The following is a 20,600-nucleotide window of genomic DNA, read 5'->3' as shown; positions in this document are numbered from 1 at the left end:
AGATTTATGTTTCTTTTATTTTACGACACTTTTCCACCTCTGGAGTTAATCGCAAAAATTAGGATGAAATACTTGATGGAAAAATATAATGCCCGACAAGGATTGGAACCAAAAACCTCTGGCTTCATAATACGAGACAATAACCAATGCACAATGAGGGCTTGTAACACTATAAAAAAATACTTTGAATAAAAATATACAAGATGGCGCAAAATCGTTACTAAACAACTGGTTACAATATTATACAAAAGATCTGATACAATGTAGTTGTGTCAAAGATAAATAAGCTAATACTATTTTTATGCATGTAACTGTTTACAAACCATCACATTATATGATGTTGTTAGTTCCTTTTAGACCAATAAAAAATGTTACTATAATTTTCTATAGCGTATAACACACATAGCATACTGATTTCGTTAGACAACTAATATACAGTATATACTTGACTGAATTTACTTACTGTAATTAAAAATGTAATTGGATCTGTATTATTGTGTAACCCTACACACTGTGTATGTAGATTCTATGCCAAAGTGCTTCTACCTTAAATCTCTACTAACCAAAACTCAGTTTAGGGGAAAATATTTCGGATATAGTGAACGAATTATCTGAATCTGTGAGGGTTCATTATACGTTCACAGTACATAAAAATATCTATTTCGAAGCAATTGATCAACTTAGAAATTCTCCTAGAGCATTTAGTGGTATGTCAATGTACAGGGTGGGTAAGAAGTAGCTTGGTATTCTGTACATATATATGATGGGGTTGCATATTTGCATACGAATTTCACAATATGATAGCCGATAGGAATGTAGGTACATATTTTCTGCATGACACAATGGATGGCGAACGCTATCTGACAGTGTTGCAAGGGTATGTTTGGCTCATCGTATCTCGTGAGCTTGTTTTCATGCAAGACGGCGCGCCGCCACACTTGGAACTTACCATACGGGCCTGGTTGGACCACAATTTTCCAGGACAGTGGCTGGAACGATGAGGACGTCACGAATGGCCTGCCAGATGTCCAGACCTAACACCCTGTGACTTTTTACTGTGGGGCTGGGCAAAGGAAGAAGTGTACAATACAAAACCCCATACTGTGGAACAATTGGAGGTACGGATTCGGGCTGTTATCACAAACGTCCTGAAGGAATTCCTACAGAAGACCGTAGATTCCATTCCCGTTTGTTGAAGGAAGCTAGTGGATGCCGGTACCTACATTGAATTCTGAGCTGGCGCATACGCAATCCTATTCCATAATGTATATGTACAGAAAATTTCATTGTTATTGCTAAAATATTAGAAAAACTACAGCAAATTTTCAATGGCTAGTTAATTCTGACCCACCCCTAGATTAAATACTTATAATAGAAAGTAGACACCATTAATACGAAAGCATCACAGATATCTAGGAAATATCTGCAAGATTTTCGTAAACGTCCTGGGAGAGAACGAAAAAGCGATTTTGCAAAAAATGTGTGAAACGTCTTAGTTAAGGCGAAACTGAATCTTTATAAAAAAACTTATGCAAATGATGATACATAATATATTAATTAATTTAGTGTTTATGAAACAGTAACGGAAGTACCTGCTTACTCTGCACGCCTCTCTCTTCGCTCCAGAATTTCAGATGATACTTTCCAAAATAGAGAACGAGCTTCTCTGGATCTTCGGCTCGTGTTGTATATGTCTTGGTCACACAGTGGGCAGCTGCAAGAAATGAGAATGGAAAGTTCTGACAATTTGAGAAGGAAAAAGTTGTTAAATTATAATTATTATTTTATAATTTATTATTATTATTATTATTATTATTATTAAAAGATTATAATAATTCAGGAGCCAGCTTCTTTTTGTGGCAAATTTATCTGTTATTAAACAATTTATTCATAATTAGTATTTTGTCTAAAAAATTGTAATTTTATATTTTTAGTTATTTTATCAATGCTAAATATAATTTTATAATACAATATAATATAACACAAACTGAAAATAGGCATTAATATCATTTAATTAATTGTGTATATGCAATTGGTTTATGTGTTTGTATATGTTAATATTTGTGTTTATGTATATGTTAATATTATGTTTATGTATATGGATATTATGTACCATAGTTTATTTACTTGTAAGCCCCCGTTGTAAGTGGAGCAATAGCTCTGTTATGGGGAGTATGTATAAATAAATAAATGTGGTCTAAGATAGCTATGAATCCAACTAAGATAAAGCTAGACATTGTGAAATATGATCATAAAACATTAAATTTATTAATTACTACAAGATTGGTTTAAAAGTAATTAACTATTGCTAAAGAATTGCCTTCCTAAAGTTGGCTCTGTACGGATAACAGCATGAATAATCGCTGCAGATTTTAAAATTAGGCTATAGCAACAGTGAAAAAATTATAATGGCATTTTTGTTATTGTGTTATTAATGATGGAAGTGATACATGAAACAGAAAGATTAAAAAACACATATTCTCGTTATTTAAAAGAAAAGGTAATGAAAATTCCCATAAGCGAACTCGAAATATTGAAGAAAAAAAATTGGCACTGAATTTGAAAATTGTTGGAAAAAAATTCAGATGGAAATTTTCAGGTACAATGGCGTCCTGTATTTTTCTACCCCTGGTTATTATTATTATTATTATTATTATTATTATTATTATTGCACGAACTCCTCCTGAAGTATATTTATAAATATAGGTGTCGTCTGAATAGCTGTCTATACAAAAGGAAATAAATGAAATATTTGAAAGGAAAAATCTGCTTATAATTTGGATTAGCGTCGTCCCGGTGAAGGCACATAGGGATTCGGATAAATTCAATTGTAGTGGAATACTCACCCACTAATATTAATAAATTTTAACAACTTTTAATTGTTACAATTTTCAAATGTAGGTACAGCAACCTATAGATATTTCTCACCTGTAATAACAACTTGACTGCTGACAAGGGATCCACCACATATATAGCTCAGATCTTGTTCTTTTGACTTGTATATTGCGACGTGCCACGGCCACTGGCCCCTTAGCGTTTGCTGCCCGTTGGTTATCAAAGGGGCAGCGTCCAGTTGCACTGTACCACAACCTAAGAGAAACAAACACAGATTTGTTTGGTATTTTCAATACGATGCACTTGCACTCTGATCAAAGAAAGAATGAAGGCTATTTTCCAAAAAAAAATCTAAACGTCAGAAAGGGAGTGGAAACGATTCTAGCTTAGCCTCACCCTCCGTGCTAGGCATGAAAATTAAATTATGTTTATCCCAAACATCTGTTCTATCTAACAAACTGTCTCCCATACTGAAAAAGAGAAAGCTTCATTATCGCCCCCCACTTCCTGGTTAAATCAATCCACTCTTGACTATCCTCTTAATCGCAGACTCAAAAATTAAGGGTTGCTCAAGATTGGCATAAACAATGTTTTATTGATGTCAATGTATACATTGCCTTTATTTGAGAATTGTGCCACTTGAACGCTGCCAGTGTAGCGGCTGACAACGTTCCCGTTGCCGGTGAAATGGCAACATTACATTAGAGCTAACTAATACATTGAAATTCGCGGACAGTAAACAAAAAGAACGGTTTCTTGTATACAGTGTGTGTTAAAAGTTCTGCAGGATTCTAAAAACCTATAACTTTTAAAGTTATAGGTTCAATACAACGAAATATTGTTTGTAACACAGAGGAAACTTTAAAATTAATTTAACCAATCACGTCCAAACACTCTTGCAATCTTCGTTTGAATCAGAGAATTGCGTTCTGACGGTGCTCGTCCGGAATGTTGTGGATCACATCACATATCTTGAACTTCATGTCGTACATTTACCTGGGTCTTGACATGTCCCCACAGCCAGTAATCGCAAAGCGTAAGGTCTGGTGACTTTGCGAGCCAAGGTGTGGGTCCTCTGAAGGCAATCCATGTCTCCCCAAATTGGTCATCAAGAAGCTCATGAACTTCAAGGGCAAAGTGTGTGTGTGTGGAGGGGGCACCATCTTGCTGGAAGTGGACCTCAATGATGATGCCTAACCTCTGAAGTTCCGGGACAAGGAATGTCCGTAACATGTTCAGGTAGCTGGCGCCGTTCACCTTGTCCTCCTCGAAGAAGAATGGACCAATGAGGTTGTCCATGGAAATTGCAGACCACACATTGACCTTGGGGCTATCCCGCTTATGTGCATCGAACTCATGTGGATTCTCAACCTCCCAAATTCGGAAATTGTGTCTATTCATTTTTCCCGAAACATGGAACGTGGCCTCACAGAGAAAAGAGTAAGAGACTGGAGGACATTACCACCGTCACTACTTAATCGGGTTAACATTAATTCACAAAATTCCTTCCTCATGCCACAGTCGTCTTCTATTAGATCGTGTACAAACGCTGGAGGCGGTTTTCCCTAAGTTGTTTGGAACCTTCTCCGCAAAACAACACAAGATTTTAACTCGACAAGCCATAAATCTCACCGCACTTCTTTCTGCATCGACGCCATCTTGCGATCGCGTGATTACATACACACACGTCATTGAACAGTGTTGACAGAAAGAAAAATTTAAAGTTTTCTCTGTGTAAAATAACAATATTTTTTTGTAATAAACATTAAAATTATAGCTTTATGCAGGACATTTTAAACACGCCTCAAAGAATTGCCAGTTCGAATTGACATTGTTGACCAATAACATGTTGTCGAGATCAGATTCCGTCATTCCGAAACGGACATCCCTCTGCCTAATCTGCCGTGAATGTCAGTTTTTTACTCTCATACGTTTGGTTTTTGCAAAATTCCTTCACATTCCCATATTTTTCAAAATTTTTATGTCAGTAGAAAACAAGGTTGCCAAAGCTCCAGGAACACATAAATTCCAATGGGTTATATTGGCTTTCGAAAGAAGACCGGAACATCTTTTCTCGCACAAGTTGCGTATTGTTTAATTTCAATACTAACCTTATACCCTATTGAAACTGATCCGGAAAAAAGGTTCCTGGACCGTATTAAAATTCATCCGGAAAAAAAAGGATGCTGGACCATATTAAATTCATCCGGGAAAAAGGTTATTGTACCGTATTTAAATTTGTCCGGAAAAAATGTTCCTAGATCATATTCAATTCATCCGGGAAAAAGATTCCTGTACTGTATTTAAATTCATCCGGAAGAAAGGTTCTTGAACCGTATTTAATATTTATCCCGAAGAAAGTTTTCTGTACCGTGTTAAATTGATCCGGAAGAAAGGTTCGTCGATCGAATTGAAATACTTTACAGATAAAAAGGTTCTATATGGTCCAGAACCCGGTTATGTTAGCTTATTTTCTGTCCTGGACCGGAATTGAATTTATTTCAAATTTTCCTGGACCTTTAACAACGCTGGTAGATAACCTTAGTGATGAAATAGACGAACAGGCTATGATTTATACAGTTAAATCTTAAGCCTAGTTATCAGATTTTATTTTTTACTTAATATTCTTGTAATACATTAAGCCTTGTTTCCATATTAAAACCAATAAGTTGCTGACCAAGGCAGTTTATTAAGATAAAAACACTTAACACGTAACGTTTCGACCCTGTATCAGGGTCTTCCTCAGACGAAGAACTAAACTAAAATGATCTGCTTTTAGTTTAGTTCTTCGTCTGAGGAAGACCCTGATACAGGGTCGAAACGTTACGTGTTAAGTGTTTTTATCTTAATAAACTGCCTTGGTCAGCAACTTATTGGTTTTAATATTCTTGCCACATTTCAAACATCTATTTTATTTCTTTATGTGACCCCTTTTTCAAAGTAATTCTATTCAATTGGAGGTCCATTTCTTATGTAGATGCGGAGGTGTAGTCCAGCCACTAGACCCAGATCTGCAGATGCAAACAACACATTGAAAGAGCAGGGATAGGAAGTTAAGGAATCATCTCTTTTTTATGGCCTTTGAAGACAATGCTAAAGTTGATAGTAGTCCAGAAACGTGGTTTTATTTTGCATTTTCTGGCCTTTTTTTTAGGTTATTTTTCAGTGTTTCTTGCCGTTTTTATTGCATTTTGTATTATTTTCTAAGTTTATTTTTCCTCCTTCCCATTTGTTTCATGAATTTTTTGCTGGAACAACTTACATATTTAATCCTAGAATAAGCGCGCGAGCTACATATGTAGACCAATGAATTTGTTACACACTTCTAGATGTTAAGAACCCTGTGTTGTTAGGGTCTGGACGAAGACTAACGCCCGCGCGCCTATTCGTGTCATGGTTTTGCGGTGTCCGGTAAAAATGGCAAAGGAAAAAATGGCAAAGGAAAAAATGGTAACGGAAAAAATGGCAAAGGAAAAAATGGCAACGGAAAAAATGGCAAAGGAAAAAATGGCAAAAGTAAAAATGGCAAACGGAAAAAATGGCAAAAGTAAAAATGGAAAAAATAAAAATTGCAAAGGAAAAAATGGCAACGGAAAAAATGGCAAAAGTAAAAATGGCAAAGGAAAAAATGGCAAACGGAAAAAATGGCAAGCGGAAAAAATAGCAAAAATAAAAATGGCAAAGGAAAAATGGCAACGGAAAAAATGGCATAAATAAAAATTGCAAAGGAAAATATGGCAACGGAAAAAATGGCAAAAGTAAAAATGGCAAACGGAAAAAATGGCAAACGGAAAAAATGACAAAAATAAAAATGGCAACGGAAAAAATGGCAAAGGAAAAAAAATAGCAACGAAAAAAATGGCAAAAGTAAAAATGGCAAAGGAAAAAATGACAAAAGTAAAAATGGCAAACGGAAAAATAGGCTAAAGTGAAAATTGCAAATGGAAAAATGGCGAAAGTAGAAATCACAAACAGAAACCAAAAGCAAATGATAAGTAATTGATATAAATAATCCATATGTAAATTGTATAGAAGAAAAATATTGTTGCTGTGTTTAACAAAATTAGTATTTATTCACCTTTGATTTCGTCACGTTATAATACCGTATTTAATCAGGACAATATTTATTCACCTTGGGTTTCGTCACCTTTTACAGTATTTAGCTAACAGTATTTATTCACCATTGATATCGTCACTTTACATGCATTGCAACTTTAGGTTATGTGCTACTCCTCGTAAGAAATCCTGCATTGTTCTTTTGTTAGCACTGTCGGTATAAATTATCCTAGATTTCTTCTTTGGCAGTTGTCAAGTATATTGTATTAAATGTTCTGTTATTATCATCCAAAATCGAATCTTCTGGTGTTTTAGGTTTGCTTTAATTGCACGGATGTTAATTTCGAATCTTCATATCATTAGAACACTTGGCTATCATTACAGCATCGTAATCAGGTGGATGATTATTGTTGTAGGAACACACATGATTTTGTTTCAATAAATTTGTTTTTGAATTCCGAGATTTAACAATTTTAATTTTGAAAAAGTAAACAAGTTCGTCTCTCTGAGAGAAATCAGTGACACAAATTAGGGCGAGGTGGTAGATAAGGGCTGGCCTCAAGTCCTCCTAGTTTGATTGGTCAGCAGGTGTGCGCAAGGCGCAAACTTGTTTTCTGTCAAGATGAAAACCCATGTTATGCTCCGCCCCCTTAAGTTTCAAGAATCACACATGCTTCAAATTATTTACAAAGGTTACCATTACTAACATGTGATTCTATGGCGGCAGTAACTTCTGCCAGAAGAAATAAAGAAATAAACGGCATTATCATTATTTTTGGGAACATCAAATAAAATGTATCCATTCAAAGACAAATTAGTGTTAAAAGACACCAAAATCATATTAACTTTTAATTTCAAACTGTGAAATGTAAGACATATAATTTCTCAATTTTCATGTAAAATCCAATATATATAAAGCCCCAATCCCACCACTCACTCACTCACTCACTGACATAAATGTTCTCCATGAAGGAAGCCCCGGAGGCGAAAAACGCCCGATTACGACCCCCCATGAAATCGTCCCGAAAGGCCGAGAAAATTCAAAAATCGCTCAATTGGCCCTTCCTTAAGGGTGAAAATGCCCTTTTTTCACGTCCTTAGCAACCGTTGCCACGGGCATTTCTTTTGCACACATTGTTTCCTTCAATTCTTAATTGTCGAGATACATTATATTTCTCACAGATCAATAGCACACAGATGAATGAACTCCTGGCTTTGAAAAAGTGCCTGAAACAAGGGTGACATCTACATAATAAGGAGTTTCAGCCCAGATACAATTACGTTATACTCAATGCGTAAATATCTACATCGTGCTTGTTTTAACTAAATGTTTAGGGGGTATAATGACATGCAATTCCTTAGAGCTTGCCGTGCCTGTTGTTGTCCATGGAAACGGACGTTGCTAGGGAACTTAAAGAAAGTTTATTTTCACCCCGAAAACTACTGCAAGGGAATTATGCTAGACTTTTCCAATTTCAAAATACGAGCATCAAAATTTATTACAGAGGCAAGGTAGGAATTTGAGGGGAATGACAGAACAGTTATTATCCAATTACGTTAAGAAATGTGAAAATAACAAAATACGTAAATATTGCATTTTCAATTAAGTCGCTATTCAATTCGTTTAAGCAAAACATCCAACTACTTATGTTGAAACGGTTATTACTTAATCAGTTCATTATTAAGAAAATAGACAAAAATAGTTTGAATATTTGTACCTTATTAGAGCCCATACACACATAAAGTTACTTTCTAAACTTTTCAAACTTATACATATGTTCCCCATCATCCAATTCAACATGCAGACATTTTCAAAGTCATTAAGATCTATGAAGAAAAAGATAAAGTGTTCCCCTGTGCATAGCACCACGCCATGAAGGCGTATCTATGAAGAACCTCATCTATAACATGATTGCGCCCACAACGTGGCCGAAGGTCACGCATGCGAGCGTACAAGACGTGGTCAAAGGCCACGTCGAAAGTACGCGAGTCATAATATAAAGGGTCTTTCATTAAGAGTGATACTTTTTAAAATTTGAAAAAAAAATAAACCACTCAACGTATCAAAGTAAATTGTGCTTTATTTTGAAGCTTAGACATTGCAGTTATGTTCTGAATAAAATATTGTTCAAATGTCCACCACGGCTTTGAACACACTGACGCACACGAAGCTCCAATTGTTAATCACTCTGTCCAACATTAGTGGCGTTATGTCTGCGATAGCCTGACGAATGTTCGCCTCCAAATGTTCCAAAGTTCGTGGCTTGTCAGCATAGACCTGGGCTTTGATGTAGCCCCAAAGAAAAAAAATCCATGGGTGTTAAATCACACGACCGTGGCGGCCAATTCACACATCCACGACTTGAGATGATTTGGTCGCCAAACTTCTCCCTCAGCAAATCGAGCGTAGCATCAGCTGTTTGGCGCGTAGCGCCATCCTGCTGGAACCACATGTTTTCAATATCTATGGTGTCAAGTTCTGGCCACAGAAATTCGCGTAACATGGATCTGTAGCGGTTGCCATTGACGGTAATGGTTCTTCTGTCATCATCTCGAGAGAAATAAAGTCCAATGACGCCGCCATGCCATAAACCACACCACACAGTGAGTTTTTCTGAATGCAATGGCACCTCATGGACCACTTGTGGGGTCTTCTCGCTCCAATAACGACAATTTTGCGTATTGACGAATCCACTAAGACAACAACGCGCCTCGTCTGAGAAGATGATTTTTCCACTGAAATCAGGATCAGTGGAGCCATTGTGCGCGTCAGTGTGTTGAAAGCCGTGGTGGACATTTGAACGATATTTTGTTCAGAACATAACTGCAATGTCTAAGCTTCAAAATAAAGCACAATTTACTTTGATACGTTGAGTGGTTTATTTTTTTTTTCAAATTTGAAAAAGTATCACTCTTAATGAAAGACCCTTATAATATATTGTATTTGCAGTTTTTATTCTCGCCATTTATACCGTTGCCATTTTTTCCCTTTGCCATTTTTCCCTTTTGCCATTTTTTCCGTTGCCATTTTTCCCTTTGCCATTTTTCCCTTTTGCCAATTTTTCCCTTTGCCAATTTTTCCGCTTGCCATTTTGACTTTGCCATTCTTTCCGTTGCCATTCTTTCCCTTTGCCATTTTTTCCGTTACCATTTTTCCCTTTTGCCATTTTTTCCGTTGCCATTTTCCCTTTTGTCATTTTTTCCGTTGCCATTTTTTCTCTTTTGCCATTTTTTCCGTTACCATTTTTCCCTTTTGCCATTTTTTTCCGTTGCCATTTTTCCCTTTTGCCATTTTTTCCTTTTGCCATTTTTCCCTTTTGCCATTTTTTCCGTTGCCATTTTTTCCCTTTGCCATTTTTCCCTTTTGCCATTTTTTCCGTTGCCATTTTTTCCCTTTTGCCATTTTTCCTTTTGCCATTTTTCCCTTTGCCATTTTTCCCTTTGCCATTTTTCCCTTTTGCCATTTTTTCCCTTTTGCCATTTTTCCGTTGCCATTTTTCCCTTTTGCCATTTTTTCCGTTGCCATTTTTCCCTTTTGCCATTTTTTCCGTTGCCATTTTCCCTTTTGCCATTTTTTCCCTTTGCCATTTTTTTCTTTGCCATTTTTACCTAAATTCGGTTTTGCATTAGCCGGGGCAAAAGGGGAAACAAGAAAAACAAGAGAAAGCAAGGAGGAAAGAAGAAGTAAGAATAACGAAGAAAGAAAAGAGGAGGGAAGGAGTCCAGGAGATAAGGAATCTGTCTAGGTTCATTATTGGAGGAATTGATAAGGCACAGTCTCTCACCAGGTACCTGTCAATTACCTGTCAGGAGATTCCACACTCAGAAATTCCTGACAAAAATTCTCTAAGATAAGGACTGGTGCCTTCTTGTTGTTTTGTGTATTGACCCTGTCTGGGAGTGTGTGTGTATATAAGATGATGTTTTTTAATTTTTATCATTCTAGTGTGAATATTATTCTGAAAAAATACCCTGTTAGAGGGTGAAAACGTTACCTTTTCAGTGTATATATTTCTTTACAATGAATTCTGCCATGTTTTATTAACATGAAAGCAAGGCTTAACAGTGTTACCAAGAAAAAAAAACAGTCTGAACTCGAGTATTTTGAACTTTTTCTTCACAGTAACGTTGCGAAAATTATCTCCACTTGTACTATTGTTCTAGTGAAAGAAAAGTTTACTCATCATGGGGATGCGAGAAACACAGTTGAAATTGAAATTCGCGCATTCTTTGCAATTCTGCCACAGTGTGCTTACCTTTCATTCATTCAAGAAAATAAGACTTGTGTTTGGACTGATCTACTGTTATTTACATGCAAATTTTATATTTAAATTCCTTTCTAAAATGTTATTTTTGTGTTTTTGTGTTTTCTCACAGAGCTTGAATTTCAATTTACTAAATTGATGCTAACAAAATTACGTAATAAAAATGTGAAAACCGTTTAAGAGCCTTTTATAATATAATTTTTTACTGAACTTCAAACTTGAAGGAACTTTTTTTAAAAAATTCACTCATAATTTTATTTTGGAACCAAACTCTCATTTTTGAGAAAAATTAGATGAAATCACCATACAACCTGTTCAAAAGGACCAAACATTGTCATGAGACAGTTGTTTCTTTAATTTTGAAATTCATTGTTGACTTTTTTAAAAAAAGAAAGTCAGGGCTACATATGTAGCCTACAGGACTAATAGTGCAACATATGCTGGCGCGCCTGTTCTAGGGTTCAAAACCCCAACATGGTCTTCTTAGCAAGTACGCCATTAATCGTAAATTTCGTCAATGCAAAAGAACAATATTATTTTTAACTGAAATCTTTGGTAATGGATTTTGTGGAATTAATTGACTTTTCCTCCAGCAAACTTAAAATACTTTGGGTGAAGAATACTTTGAGTTTCCCTCGTTGGCCACTAGTGTCGCTTTAATCTGAGATTTTAAACTAAAATTAATCACAACATAAGAAACAATATAATCTGATTCACACGAAAGAAAACTATATTTTCAGATGCTCACCGACTACTAAATCCTGTCCCAGCTAACTGTAGAGCAGGGCCGCACATATCGACAGAGGAGGAGGAGGAAAATCGAGTGGTGAAAGCGCAGTGTTGCCAACCGTACGGTCCTGACCTTAGTCCGTACGCTAAATGCACGGCTTGTCAAAATTTGCTCTTGCAGTTTTATCCCTAACATTTCCCTAAGAAATTCTTAAACCAATCGTACGGACCTGCAGACAAAAATACGGTCCGTTTGCAATATGCGTTCGGTATTATCGTTTTCAAAAGTTTGCAACGCTTACAGTGCGAAGGAGGAAATCGGGTAATTCCCGTCGCCCATTACGCAATTCCGTTTCTCTCACTGTTCATTGGTGGAGCCGTCTCTCGTCACTACTTGCGCAGAGACTTTTTCTCGTTCCCCTGGTCTACAGTTAGTTGGTACGGAGTTTATATCGTGCAAGGCTCACTCTGAAAGGAGGTGAATGACTTGCACAGAAAAACATTGCAGATAATTTTATGTAACCTTGAAGAAAAAATATAAGAAAATTTCATTAGCACTTAATTGCTTCGATAGTGTAAACCACCAAACAACAGATTTTTTCAAATTATTCAACCAGTATCTTGTAATTTATGTAAAATCAGGCTTTCATTTCATGGGAGAAATTATTTTTAATTCATTTTTTAAAGATTTTTTAGATCATCAAATTCCGAGCCCTCACGAGTTATCCTAACCACTCCGCCACGGAGGAACTGAGGTGCACAATAATGGAACTAAAATAAAACAAAATCTGTTCTCGTTTCGAATAACCTCAAGCAAATATAATTTGACTCCTTACCTCCTCGTATATCAATTAACGTAGTCTCCAAAGCAGGTTTGTTATTTTCTCCCTCACGAGGTGGCAGCACTGTGCTTGATACTGGAGGAGGTGACTCGGATACAGGCCCAATGACGAAATCAGGTAGATATCCTAGAATAAAGTTTACAATAAACGTTCAATACAAAGAAAGCATGTTTTATGAGCCTTTGCGTGCATAAAGAAATTTCTATTAAATAATATTTCATAAGTTGTAAATGTAATATTTAATAATAAGTTTTAAGTTTGTAATGTAGCAGTGCGTTTTTGGTAAATCAACTGATGGATAATAGCTTGGTTTGAGTTGCTATTTAAAGTCCACTTTATGCACAGTAAGGCTAATCGGGACTGGACCTACAGTTTAAAGTGGGATCCGAACCACTTGTGCCTCCACCGGGTATCGAACCCGGGACCCCTTGATTACAAGGCAATGACGCTACCACTGCGCCATGGGAGAGGCCCTGATGGATAATAGCACTGGTCGACATGGGTTCTGATGTTTGGAAACTAATTGTGGTTTCTGAAACTACATTTGATGCTGATTTCAGAAGTGACCTTGTTTTTGTTGTATCACCCTCAATTATTTAGAAATCTTCATTGTTGTATAAATCATAATTCCTGCCCAGAAATTAGAAGTTAATAATATTCCCGATAGATGGCAGTGCACCTCTTATTACATTATATGATTAACAAAATTGCTGAAGACGCCTAGTAAGAATGAATGATTCAATAAATTTGTTTCTAAGTTTTGTTATTCGATACCAACTAATGCAAATAGTACAGTTTTTAATTTATTTACCGTGTATAAGGTTACGTGATCCGAAAACCTTAGTTAAGTGTATTGTAGATATCGTATCGTACCCAAGGTATTGGGTAAGAAGTATAAAGTCTTAGGATAGCAGGAAGCAGAGAAAGGAATGCAGAATAAGCAATTAGGCAAACGTGAGGTGAGTGTTGGGATTGTCAGGTAGTGTGGGCAGTTGGCGAGAATAGGAGAGAGAGAGTAAGGACTACGGATTGTGAGAGAGGAGCAAAGTGGGGAACGACTATTGGACGATGGTGTGTGACAAGAGACAAGTGATAGTTGAGAGGACAAGCTAGGAACAATCTCCATATATTTGTAAGGCAAGTAATATCCTTTCCTTAACCAATCCATATCGGTTCAGTCACGGAGAGTATAAAACCCATATCTAATCTAAGTTAATTTCTATCGCCATTCCTTTAAAAGGTAACCTCTTGCATTTGTCACATTTAGGCCAAGCGAGTGATAACCATCTGAGAGATGAATAACAAATAACTACATCACCCAATTAAATCTAGAGGTTCTATACTGCTTTTCCGGATTCTCTGGAGTAGCGACGCGCAGAGGGGTAAGCTTGTGGGCGGAGCCAGACTGGGTGGGGAAGGGTGCGGGATGAAAGCAACGAAGTGCTGCACGGTATAAGGGCCGTAAAGCTAAACGCTTTCTGCTGCCAATTTCTTCTCTTATTCTCAACAATGACCTTTCCAGATTGCCAAAGAATTTGGAATATTGTATAAGTTTAACATAAATAGGCTAATAGGGACTGTATCTACTTGATATTTACAGGTCGATAATGTTAATAGATGATTATGATTAATATGTACCAACAGCTTTGGGCCTCTCTGCAGAACTGATTAAGTGAGTCCTTTCAAAATAATGCTTCATAATGATTCCGTCTTAGTTTCCAGTATGTAAGATTTTTACGCACAAAGGAATCTAACGAGAATCCAACAACACCATTGTGTTGTGTTATGCAAGAAAAATTGAATTAATTAAATATTAATGGTTACATATTATCTACACTTTGATGATTTGTGTAAAAATTTGTAATACATTTTTTTGGACTTGCTAAAACATTAAAACATGGGTCCCTTAGTCCACCACGGACTCTATTTCCTTCAAAGGGGAGACTCTTGCATCACTACAGACAACGTTTGCCTACTGGTTACGTTAACCATTTTGCAAAATATTGTGTGAATTGTATTATATTATAATTGAAATACATGTTTTGACACCTGACAAATAAATAGGAATCCCTTGATTGATCCATGACATCAGGGATTACAGTGTCATCATTAATATTTCATATTAAGTTTCATAGAGAGAAATTCTTTTAATAGGTCGCAAATAACTTTACGGAGCGCCATGGCATTATCTTTAACATTTTTTACTATAGATCGTTTGGCTCCCAGGGCCGACTCCCGCCGCCCCATAGCTATGGCTCTGAACTTTGACTATAATAATAGGAGAGATTGCTAGCGAAGCAATCAAGAAAATTTTACGAAATGTATTTTTTTTTGTATAAAATTTTGTATAAAATTTGAAATCGAGGGGGGCAATTTCCCCTCTGTGCCCCTTGCAAGTGACTTTGTCCGTCTGGAAGAAAAATGCAAGAAACACATTAGAAACTAATTCCATCATGACTACCCAATTGTCCTGCTATTCTTAGATTCTCCTAGTCTAGTTTTTTACTTCAATGTTTGCTTCCCCTAGAATGGACTTCGGTCCAAGGTTGGGGGGGGGGGCAATGCCCTCTGCCCCTGTGGTTGCGGCACTGTTTATGAGTGTGTCTTCATCAATTTCACGTCATCACTCATTGTTGCGATTAGCTAGAAGTGGCAGAAAAGCAACGCTAAGTAACAAAAATCGAATATCCACTCCCTCTTTCTACCACATGAATCACTATTATCAAAAGGTAGACTTGAGAAACAAAAATTTAAGGCTTCGTAATGCCTCTAGCGCAAACTCATCGAAGTCTGCAAATCGTTGAGCTCGTTTCGGATGCTTTTTGCCCGGCGTTTCCAACAGGGATGTTCCATCCTTTCCTCGCGATTGTTTCGCTTCCTTCCGGATATTATAGACGGTGGATTTCCCAATTCCCGTTAGGTCAGCTGTCTCCAAAACACATTCAAGTACTGTTTTACCACCTCGTTCAAATAGGTTCTCGAACACATTCAACACTATGCGGCTCTCTCCTGAATGCAGAGTTCCCCTCGACTTCCGAGCTGACATGTTTACTGCGGAACTACTGTACCAAGAATGAGCAGTCGAGTCGCACCCTCCCGTGGATGCCCCTCCCCTCCGCGCGGTCATTGGACGAGGCGCACACCCTTCAACATGCGCCGAGAACGCGAACGCGTTCTCTTACTCCAGAGAATCCGGGAAAGGAATATAGGTTCGATCCCAAACGCAGCATGAGAGTTGCGTTACGATATTATATATGTAAATAGCAGTAGGGAATGCAAAATATTTGATAAAGTTTTCGTCATTGTCGATAGTTCGTGCTGTGTTGTGTCGAGAGACAATGTCGTCGTCGTCCAGGAAGTGTTTGAACTCGCCCCATGTATTCTGTTACATTTGTGGAAGCTATGTAGTGAAGAGGCAAAGACAACGTATCACCACATTTGTGAGGTCTGCTTACCACGAATATTTTGGTGTCAAAGTAGGTGATCAGGACAAAAACTGGACCCCGCATGAAGTATGGCGGAAGCAAAAAAATCACATTGATGACTGCTATTTCTGTGCTATAGGTGTTAGCGGTTTCAGTGCTAAGAACAAGAGCAATGTGAGCTATCCCAACAACATACAATCGGCCATTAGGCCCGTGCCTCATGGGCCAGATGTACCTGTACCTGTACCACGTACGAGTAGTGATAATTGCAGCACTTCAAGTGACACTGAAGTTGAACGTGCACACTATGATGACAGTGACGATTTCTGTCCTGGTACAAGTACAGGCACTCCGCAACCTTTCACACAACATGAACTGAATGATCTCGTAAGAGACCTAAATTTACCAAAGGAGAGTGCCCAACTTCTTGGTTCCCGACTGAGTAAGAAAAACCTGTTGTCTCCAGGAACACATTTCTCATGGTACAGGCATCGAGAGACAGAGCTACTCCCATACTTTACTGAAGACGAAAACCTTGTTTATTGTAACAACATAAGGGAAGTCATAGAATTGTATGGTATTTCTTACAATGTAAGTGAATGGAGAATTTTCATTAATGCATCACAGACTAGTCTGAAGGGTGTTCTGTTAAATAACTGTAATGTGTTCCCATCGATTCCAGTTGCATATTCTGTGTCGCTTAAGGAAACATATGAAACTTTGAGGTTCATGCTACTGAAAGTGAAATATGAAGAACATGGTTGGCCTGTCTGTGGAGATTTCAAAGTGATAGCTTTGTTGTTGGGTCTCCAGGCTGGGAACACAAAATTCCCCTGCTTCTTGTGCGAATGGGACAGTCGGGACAGGGAGAATCATTGGAAAGTGAAAACGTGGCCAAGTAGAGAATTTCTCTCTCCAGGGAAGAAGAATGTGACACAACGGCAATTAATTCAGTCGTCTAAAATACTGCTTCCTCCGTTGCATATTAAGTTAGGGATAGTGAAACAGTTTGTGAAAGCGTTAGACAAAGACGGCGAATGCTTTAAATACATTGCCAGGAAATTTCCATCCGTCACTGAGGGTAAGCTCAAAGAGGGTATTTTTGTTGGCCCTCAGATACGGAAACTGATGTTGGATGCAGATTTTGAAGAAATAATGACTGCTACGGAAAGGAATGCCTGGGTAAGTTTCAAAATGGTGGTTGCCCATTTTCTGGGCAATGAAAAACACGTTAACTATGAACATTTTGTGAAAAATCTGCTAACTAATTTATGTAAACTTGGTTGTAAAATGAGCCTCAAATTGCATTTCCTTAACTCACATCTAGATTTCTTTCCGAGTACTCTCGGACACTTCAGCGAGGAGCACGGAGAAAGATTTCACAAGGACATAGCAGAGATGGAACGGAGATACCAGGGACGATGGAATGTTTCCATGATGGCAGATTTTTGTTGGATGTTAAAAAGAGATGTTCCTACTTCGGGTGTCGGGGAAGGCAGAAAGTAAAAAAGAATGAAGTTTGATCCTGAGTCTCAGTAATTCGAAATGCACTATGTTATATCTCTTTCTAGACATGTGTAAATGAAAATGTACATGCATATAGTATATAATATAGATTTTACAATCTCAATATATGTCCCACTGATTACTATATTTGCAAAAATTATTTATTCTATGTGTCTGTAATATGATTATATAAACCCCAAATGATCCCAATAATACCATAATAAACCCCTATATGCTATTCAGTTTTCACGATTTGTGAAAAATTGTGACGTGATGGAGCAAAACGGTTTTCAAATTTGAATTCAGCATGAAAAATCCTTTCAGAGTCACCTATTCATTTCAAAACATCGTTCAACTTTTGAAAAAATGTCGACCATTGTAGTCTATGGTCCAAGTGGCCAAAATCAAGAATTCGGTATAATTTGGTGGTTCTAATTTTCCTTTATGCCACAGTTATATGGGTGTGTAAGGATATCAAAAAAAACATTATTGCCATCTCAAAGTGGTAGCTAATAGAAATGGCGGCCAATCCAAGATGGCGAATGTTGACATTTAAAAAAATGACTATATCTATGAAACCAACGGCCCGATCTCAACGAAGTTTTTTTTAAATGGAAGCTTAGTATGCGTTCTATATTTAATGATATCTTTAGTTTTTCGATAGAAGCAACCGTAAATAAGCGTTTGCGCTACAATGTTTCTTTGAAACATTTTCTTCTCAGATGCCTAGATTATTAATAAATTAATGACAAATAAAAAAATTAATAGTAAAGAAATAAGATTTATTTTTACTAATCCGTGATTAACTACTTAACGGTTGCTCCTATCGAAAACTAAAGATAACATTAAATATAGAACACATACTAAGCTTTCATTTAAAAAAGGTTCGTTGAGATCGGGCCGTTAGTTTCATAGATATAGTCATTTTTTTCAAATGTCAACATCCGTCATCTTGGATTGGCCGCCATTTCTATTAGCTACCACTTTAAGATGGCAATCATGGTTTTTTGGCATCCATTCATAACCATATAACTGTGGTATAAAGGGAATTAGTCAAATTATACCGAATTCTTGGCTGGCCCAAAGACTATAAGCAGTATAAATTTGGTTTCTTTGAAATCATTCCTGATCTTCCCAAGGACTACTGTACGCAGGAATTTTCTTCTCGTATTGGGGTTGAATTGCAAAATTGGATATTACAGAGCTGTATTATAGGGGTGAGCGTTACACAATATACAAATATTTGGTAATGACCATTTTCAATTTTTAACAATCGTTCTAAAAGTTGTTCAAAGACAAAAATGGTAATCCCTGTTATTTTAAAGTTTTTTTTTTATTTACAGCTTTGGTTCTTCCATAGTTCTTTACTGCTTTCATTTGAACATTTTGATTTTCTCAAAATTTCGGGAGGGGTGTAAGCCCATCAGGTCCCCCTGCGTACGGCAATGTTCCCAAATAATGCATTGTTAGTGAACACGGAGCAGCCACTGCAAAAATACTCTTTGATCTTTTCTGTGTGTATTTTGATGTTCCAAAATGCATCGTAAGTAGTTCTTGCACTACAATGTGTTACTGGATTTTGATTAATTGATTGAGTTTGTGTTTAAGTCCACTTTATGCACAATAAGGCTAATCGGAAATGGACCTAGAGTTTAAAGTGGGATCCGAACCACTTTGTGACTCCACCGGGTATCAAAACCTGGATCCCTTTGAATACAAGGCGACGACCCTACCACTGCGCCATCGGGGAGACCTTTTACTGGAGTAAACATATTTGTGTCAATTGAGCCGTGGTGTTCTAGTCGGTAGGGCGTCTGACTGTCACGCGGGAGATCAGGGTTCGATTTCCGGGGTGAGTAATCTAAAGTCTGAATTTTTCAGGGCCTTGTCCCCGGATAAAAGCGGCTCTGGGACTCGCCCAGCCTCAAATCAATGGGTATCTGGGGGCAACCCTAGGGGCTAGAGGCGGTCAGAGCGTGGTGCTGATCACGTCACCTCAAAATGGCCGAGAACCTCCACATCCCCTAAACGTACCTTCATTGCACGGTACTATATGCACGGGGAACTTTACCTTGATACGTTCTGTGTTCATGTGGTCAGCGTTGTTTTTATGCATGATTTTTAAGTGTAACTATTAATAACAATTTTCCATTTGTTTCTATAATTTATTTGTTATATATTATACTATATATTTGTTATGTATTTGTAACCAATCCTTACCATTAGATACGAGGGGCGTTCAATATGCTCTAATACTCGCCCCCTTCCCCTCATGTAGAATCATAATTTTAACATGTGTAGAAAGTAGACATCTTGTGATGACTTTATGCCGAAATGCAAAATGTTTACCATGTACTTTTTCCTTGGCAGGTGTTGGCTGTGGAGAAGAACGCAAGAACGTGGCGAAGATGGAATATAGTGAGGTTGGTGCTGTCCTCAAGTACTTGAAAATGAAAAAATCTACAGCCAAAAGAAATTCATGAGGACTTGGTACAAACATTCGAGCAGTCTGCTCCATCATATCCCACCGTTGTGAGATGGTGCCGTGAGTTCAACTGTGGCAGACAGTCATGCGAAGATGCCCATGCAGGTGGGCCACCAGTAACAGTGACCACCGAGGAAAACATTGAGAAGATCTTTGTCATGGTTATGGCAGACAGACGAGTCACCATTAGGTATTTAGCAGAGAGTACAGGGTTGTCAATCGGCACAGGTCATAACATCTTAACCAATAATTTGTGTATGAAGAAAGTTTCGGCACGATGGGTCCCGTAAAACCTGAATGCTGATCATAAGGGAAGCAGAATGACATGTTCAAGGTAACTTTTGAACATGTATCGCACAGATCCAGAGGACGTTTTGGCCAGATTTGTGACGGTCGACGAAACGTGTGTCCACCACTTTGACCCTGAATCCAAACAAAGCTCCATGCAATGGAAGCA

At 37.5% G+C, this 20,600-nt stretch overlaps 1 protein-coding gene across 1 annotated transcript in view; it reads right to left on the bottom strand.

The window, feature by feature from the left end:
- The window catches only part of LOC146001951 (chymotrypsin-C-like), a 72,733-nt gene that overhangs the window by 34,785 nt on the left and 17,348 nt on the right, over positions 1-20,600 (bottom strand). The window contains exons 4-6 of the mRNA XM_083139669.1: positions 12,722-12,853; positions 2,929-3,090; positions 1,593-1,714 (exon numbers count right to left, since the gene is read on the bottom strand). Coding sequence (XP_082995795.1) covers positions 1,593-1,714; positions 2,929-3,090; positions 12,722-12,853 — 416 coding nt within the window. The remainder of the gene's footprint in view (positions 1-1,592; positions 1,715-2,928; positions 3,091-12,721; positions 12,854-20,600) is intronic.

Source organism: Lepisma saccharinum, chromosome 18 (genome assembly GCF_977018435.1).
Source record: "Lepisma saccharinum chromosome 18, izLepSacc3.1, whole genome shotgun sequence".
In the NCBI taxonomy this organism is placed as follows: domain Eukaryota; kingdom Metazoa; phylum Arthropoda; class Insecta; order Zygentoma; family Lepismatidae; genus Lepisma; species Lepisma saccharinum.
The sequence above is the reverse complement of the archived record's forward strand: the minus strand, read 5'-3'. Positions and strand labels throughout refer to the sequence as shown.